We start from the raw sequence: 7093 nt of genomic DNA on the forward strand, positions 1-7093 counted from the left end.
AACGGGGGCAGGGGAGAGGTTCTGGCTGAGGGTCATTCATCTAGCCCCAGCATGGGCTCCTGTCTCACCCTCACCTGGCACACAGGCCAAGGGAAAGGTCAGTGTGGAGCTCCCTCCGACACTCTGGGAAGGATTGCCCAAGGCGAAATAATTCTCACAAAGTTCCTCAGTTCATAGATATCAAGTGCAGTTTGAACCTTGGCCTTCCTGACTCCAAGGTCAGCCTTCCACCTACTCTGCCAGGAGGCTCCTAGGACACAGAGAAAGATCTTGGTGGTCACAGATGGAATTTGGGACCATGGAGTGAAGGCCCAGTCTTATGTATTCAGGGGAGTGAAAATTTACCTTTGGGGAGGTCTTAGATTTAGAGACGGGAGAGACTGAGTACAAACCCCTTTTACAGGGGAAGAAACAGAGGCACAGAGGCAGCCAGTGACCTGCCCAAGGTCCCACAGGCTTCAAGGAGAGGGCTCTTCAGGAGACAGCAGTGAACCAGGAAGGTCATAGCAACTGTGTTCTTTGAGGCAGCGGCCAGAGACATGAGTCTCTGCTCTGTTTGACTCTTGCAGGTAGAATTCCTGCTCGAGTCCTGTGGCCTCTGAGCTGCTGATGAGTCCAGGAAGTTGAGGCAGCTGGTGGTTGACTCCAGGACTCTTCTAGTTACCTGAGAGTGGACTTCAGGCTTCTGATTTTTTAAAAATGAGGTTGGAATCTTATTTTTTTTAAAAACTTATTTAATATTTTATTTTCCCAATTACATGTAAAAACAATTTTAACACTTTTTTTCTTCCAAATTTTCAGTTCCAAATCCTCTCCCTCCTTTCCTCCCCATCCACCCACCACATTGAGAAGGCAAGCAATTTGACATAATTATACATATGTAGTCATGCAAAGCACATTTCCATGTAAATCATTCTGTGAAAGAAAACACAGACAAAAGAAAACCAAGAAAAATAAAGCCCAAGTGTCCCCGATCTGCATTCAGTCTCTTCCAGTAATTTCTCTGAAGATGGGCAGCATGTTTCATCATAAGTCTCCAACACCTTCTTGGGTCATTGTTTTGCTGAGAATAGCTGAGTTAGTCATAGTAGATCATTATACAATGTTACTGTTACTGTGTACAATGTTCTCCTGGTTCTACTCATTTCACTTTGCATCGATTCTTGTAAGTCTTTCCATGTTTTTCTGAGAGCAGCCTGCTGATCACTTCTTAAAGAACAGTAGCGTTCCACCACATTCGCATACAACTTGTTCAGCCATTCCTCAATTAATGGGATCTCCTCAATTTCTAATTCTTTGCCACCACTAAAAATGCTGCTATAAATATTTTTGTACACATAGGTCCTTTTCCTTTTTGTTTTTTAGTCTCTTTGGGATACAAACCTAGTAGTGGTATTGCTTGGTCAAAGGGTATACATGGTTTTATAGCCTTTTGGGCCTAGTTCCAAATTGCTCTCCAGAATCGTTGAATCAGTATACAACTTGACCAATAGTATATCAGTGTCTTAATTTTCCCACATCCCCTCCAACATCTGTCATTTTCCTTTTTTGTCATATAAACCAATCTGACAGGTGTGAGGCAGTAGCTCAGAGTTCTTTTAATGTGCATTTCTCTCATCAATCATGATACAGAGCATTTTTATGACTATAGATAACTTCGATTACTTTGAAAACTGCCTGTTCATATCCTTTGATCATTTATCAATTGAGGAATGGCTTTCATTTCTATAAATTTGACTCGGTTTTCTATATGTTTAAGAAATGAAGTCTTTATCAGAGAAACTCACTGTAAATTTATTTTTTCACAGTAACAGCTACCAACTTTGTATTTCCCTCCATTTTGTTTTCCCCCCATTTATCCTTCTCTCTCTCTCTCTCTCTCTCTCTCTCTCTCTTTCTCTCCTTTTACCCTGTTCATTCTCAAAAGAGTTTTGCTTCTGACTTTTACCTCCTCCAAACTGCCCTCCCTTCTCTTGTCCCCTTTCTTTCCTACGTTCCTTTATGATAAGATAGATTTCTATACCCAACTGAGTGTTTATATTATTCTCCCTTTGAGGCAGTTCTGTTGAGAGTAAGGTTCATGTGTTCCCCTCCCTGCTCCCTCCTTTTTCTCTTCCACTGTAAAATCTCTTTCAGGCTTTTATGTCACATAATTTATCTCATTCTACCTCTCCCTTTCCCCTTCTCCCAGTACATTCTTCTTTTTCATCCCTTAATTTAATTTTTTTAGATAGTCATACCATCATATTCAACTCACACCTCTGTTTTCTGTCTATGTATACTCTTCTAACTGCCTAGTAAGGAGAAAGTTTTTAGGAGTTATAAATATCATTTTCCCATGTAGGAATATAAACAGTTTGACCTTATTGAATCCCTTATGATTTATCTTTCCTGTTTACCTTTTTATGCTTCTTTTGCAGTTTGTATTTGAAAGTCAAATTTTCCATTCAGCACTGGTCTTTTCATCAAGAATATTCAAAAGTCCTCTATTTCATTGAATGTTCATTTTCCCTCTTGAATTCTACTCAGTTTTGCTGGGTAGGTGACGCTTGATTGTAATCTTAGCCCTTTTGCCCTCCAGAGTATCATATGCCAAGCCCTCCAATCCTTTAATGTAGAAGCTGTTAAATCTTGTGTTATCCTGATGATGGCTCCATGGTATTTCAATTGTTTCTTTTTGTCTGCTTGCAGTATTTTCTCCTTGACCTGGGAACTCTAGAATTTGGCTCTAATATTCCTGGGAGTTTTCCTTTTGGGATCTCTTTCAGGAGGTGATCAGTGGATTCTTTCAATTTCTATTTTCCCCTCTGGTTCTAGAATATCAGGGCAGTTTTCCTTGATAATTTCTTGAAAGATGATGTCTAAGCTCTTTTTTTTTATCATGACTTTCAGGTAGTCCAATAATTCTTAAATTATCTCTCCTGGATCTATTTTCAAGGTCAGTTGTTTTTCCAATGATATATTTCACTTTTTTTTTTCATTCTTTTGATTTTGTTTGATTGTTTCCTGTTGTCTCAAAGTCAATTAACTTCAACTTGCTCAATTCTAACTCTTAATGAATTACTTTCATCAGTGAGCTTTTGCACCTCTTTTACCATTTGGCCTATTGTGTTTTTTTAAGGTGTTATTTTTTTCAGTATTTTTTTTGGTGCCTCTTTTACCAAGTTGTTGACTCTTTTCTCATGATTTTTTTGCATCACTCTCATTTCTCTTCCAAATTTTTCCTCTGCCTCACTTACTTGATTTTAAAAATCCTTTTTGAGCTCTTCCATGGCCTGAGACCAATTCATATTTTTCTTTGAGGCTTTGGATGCAGGAATTTTGACTTGGTTGTCATCTTCTGAGTGTGTGTTTTAATCTTCCTTGTCACCATAGTAACTTTCTATGGTAAGAATTTTTTTTTCTGTTGTTTGTCCATTTTCAGCCTATTTCTTGACTTTTACCTCTATATTAAGATGGTAAGTTGGGGCTCTACTTCCCACATGGAGGGGGCACCATCCCAAGCTTCAGGCTTTTTGTGCAGCTGTTTCCAGAGGTAATTCTGGGGACCTGTAAGTTTTCAATTCTTTCAAGGTAGTATGATCTAGGGAGAGGTGTGTTTACTACTCTCCTGTACTGTGCACTGGTTTGTGAGTGACCAGAAACACTCCTTTGTGCCCTGGAACTACACAAGGTTTTTGCGAAGATTCAATGAGATAATATTTGTTAAGTGCTTAGCACAGTGACCAACACGAGTAGGTGCTTAATAAATGCTTATTTCCTCCCTTCCCATTTTATCAGTGCTCCAAAAAATCAAAGGGTCCCAGGCTCAGAGCCGGAGTGATCCTTAGACAATATTGAATCTATCCTCCCATTTATAGATGAGGGATTGAGGCTCCTCAAGAGGGAAGGGTTGCCCAAAGTCACCCAGCTTACACATAGTCTTTGAGCCTCTCTTCCTGATTTCAAACCATTCTGCAGCCACCATGCCAGGCTGACTTTACAAAGTAAACAAAGATTCAGAAGAGCTTTGGGAGGTGGGGAGAGCACCACCATCTCCATTTTACAGATGAAGAAATAAGCATAAAACTCTAGCAACTTCCCCACAAGTGCATAGCCAAGAAGCACTGGAGCTGGAATCACTAGAGCCTAGGACTTCTGGTAATGTCTGCTGCTCTGCTCCCTGGATCACACTGCCTTAGTCAATCCAGTTGAACAGAATTTTATTAAGTACCTACTGTGCATCAAGCACTAGGTGCTGGGGAAACAGACAAGAAGAAAACAGTCTCTGCCCTGAAGGAGCTTCCATTCTACCATGTTCCAGTCCATTGCTCTTTGTCTTGGGTTCATCATCATCATCAGCTCATCCCCCTTTCCTCGGGTGCTCAAGGTCTTTGGGGCATCTGGGCTGTGTCATGGTTAATGTGTCTCTGGAGTGGACACAAGATACCATTTCCACTTGGCCGGAGCTCATGCTTCCATCCAATCCTCCCTTCTTTTACTCTTTGCTCATGTGGAAAATCCCATCCCACTTTTCATCCTGGTCCAGTCTTTGCTTGGGTTTCAACCCTTCCAACTTGGGAATCTGAGCTCCTTCCATATCCCTGGAAACTGTGATAATGATGGTGGTACAGATGGCCTGTTCTGGTGTTTCTTGAGTCCATGTCAAACCCAGGAGAAGATTGGTTGTCCTCCCAGGACTGATCACACTTCCAGGTGCAAACATGTTGCCACCCTCTTTCCAATTGGCTGAATTTCTCTTGGGTCATTCCCAATTTTCTGTTAATTTGTTCCTTGGCTTTCAGGCTCCTTGCATGATTATGGCAGATTTTTTTTCTATCTTTCTGGTCTGGGCACCAGATTGTTCTGGAGAGCTTTGGTGTAGGGGAGGGGGAAGAGGAAGTCCCACTCCAGAGAATCTGTCCAGTGTCCCTGTATGTATTCTGGAGTCGAGTCCTGGCTCAGCCTCCAACTGAGAATTTCCTGGGAAGACTGGTCTGGCTCCCTGACTCCCCATTTGGGCTTCCTACCCATCTTCTCTAGGACTGCTGTTTGATCCCAGAGATGTGGTGGGGTACCTTAGGCAAAACATTAAGTCCTGGGATTGGTCCAGCCTTAGACAGGGGTTGGGGGAAGGAGGGTTATAAGGGCCCCTAAGTTATAGCTCAATCCCTTCTTTGGGCCTCAGTTTCCTCATCTGTAAAATGAGGGGGCTAGATGGCCTCTGAGGTCCCTCCCAGCCTCCAATCAGTTCTATTCCTTCACCAAAAGTTCTTGGAGTACCTCCTGTATATCAGGTGGTTCTATGACCACCGGAACGTAGGCTGAACTCAAGGCCAAACCCTGAGATTTATTGATGAGTTAATTTAATAAATGTTTAAAGACCACAGTTCTTGCTCATAGTCTAGTGGGAGGTAAAAAATCACAGTCTTTCACTGGGGTTGAGATTTTCACTGGCAGGCCATTGTTCCGCACACGGGGGCAGTGTGGTATTATAGAAAGAGCCCTGGGCTTGGAGTCAGGAAGGTCTGGACTTGAATCTTGCCTTTGGCATTTCCTGGCCAAGTCTTTGAGCCTCTAGTTCCTTCTCATGTGTGAGATAGGGATACTGACCTGACAGGATTGTCATGAAGCTCCGATGTCTGTAGAGTGCTTGGAAAACTTGGAATTGGTGGATTTCTGTTACTGAACTTTGTGAAAATCTGGGAATTTCACTTAGCATGCTTGTTACTTTTTGCCTCTAGATTATGGATTCAATATCATACCTGCCTGGGTGTCCAAGGGGAAAAAAGATGGAGAGGGGTGGGGGTGGAGAAGTTGTCTTCTTTTGCCAAAGTCTTGGAAGGTTGCACAGGATCCTTTCCAGTGAGAAAACTTTCACACTCCTGTGGTTTCAGGACTACTTCTGTGGGTTCCTCCTCTCTATGGTGTCTGAGCTGGTAGCAGGGAGTGTCATTCTATCTTCTCTACCTTGGAAATCCTCCTTGAAGGCCCTCAAAAGAGTCAGCTTCAGGGACTTTCTTTTCTTATTCTTCCAGAGGTTGCCAACAAAGAAGTAAATGGCAGGGTTGGCACTGCTATTTATGCAGGAGAGAAGCTCAAAGATAATAGAGACAGACCTGCTGACATCCACTTTGAACCCAAAATGGACAACAAACCAAATCTTCTGGGGAAGGCCAAAGATGAGGAACACGAGGATGGTTACCAAAATGGTGATGTGGAGCTTAGCAGGGTGGTGGTGCTGGGATCGCTTCCAGGACTTCAGGAAGAGAATCAGGCTGGATAGAACCATCAGGGGCATAGACACCAGGAAGTTGAGTACACAGCTAAAGATACTGATGATGTATCTCCAGGTCTTGTAGGTGTCCCCCATGTAGACTTCAAAGTAAAACTCCAGGACAGCCATGAAGACTGAGAGGGACCAGATGAAAGAACAGATGGGAGGAGATTTCTTTTTCAAATGGTGGTACCTATACCAGACGGGAAAGAGCATGGACAGACACCTCTCCACACTGATGACCGTCAGGAAGCCCAGCCCTGTGTTGTACAAAAATATGTTGAATACAAGGGTTCCATGACATATATAAAACATGTGGCACTTGGTAAGAAGCTCGCTAGTATATATATAAAGAATCTTGGTGAAGTACCAAATCATTCGTCCCAGGAGGAAGCTGAAGTCAGTGACTGTCAGATTGAGGATGTATATGGTAAAGTGGCTTCTCTTAACGTGGAAACTGAGAAACCAGAGGACGATGCCATTTCCCAGCAGCCCACAGAGGCAAGTGACCAAATTAATGAAGATCATGATGTGGGGTTCTGTGTTAGGACCAATTTTTGGAAAGCAGGTATTAATCCCCTGGCTACCATTACTAGAATTGTTGCAGGTCATCTTTTTAATAGGTAGTGATTATAGATTCATGAAAAGGCAAATGTGCTGCCTCAGGAGGAGTTGGGTTCCCCGTTCTCAGAAGTCTTCAAGCAGAAGCTGAGTGACCACTTGGGTATGTTATAATGGGGATACCTTTTGTGTATGAGTTGGATTAGATGGCCTCTGAAGGTCCTTCTGATTCTCAAATCTTGTGATTTTGTGGTACTGGCTTGGTCTTGTCTGGAG

The 7093-nt window shown here is 42.5% G+C and overlaps 1 protein-coding gene across 1 annotated transcript; it reads right to left on the reverse strand.

The window, feature by feature from the left end:
• Window positions 1-5878: 5878 nt before the first annotated feature.
• LOC118852832 (mas-related G-protein coupled receptor member H-like) lies at window positions 5879-6868 on the reverse strand. The gene has a single exon (XM_036762524.1). It carries the CDS (start codon window positions 6866-6868, stop codon window positions 5879-5881), a length of 990 nt encoding a protein of 329 aa, XP_036618419.1.
• Window positions 6869-7093: the final 225 nt, after the last annotated feature.

This window comes from Trichosurus vulpecula, chromosome 6, assembly GCF_011100635.1.
Source record: "Trichosurus vulpecula isolate mTriVul1 chromosome 6, mTriVul1.pri, whole genome shotgun sequence".
NCBI classification, from domain to species: Eukaryota; Metazoa; Chordata; class Mammalia; order Diprotodontia; family Phalangeridae; genus Trichosurus; species Trichosurus vulpecula.

Coding starts and splice junctions, on each gene's coding strand:
- LOC118852832 (XM_036762524.1), bottom strand. CDS start 6,868: ATGACCTGCAACAATTCTAGTAATGGTAGCCAGGGGATTAATACCTGC.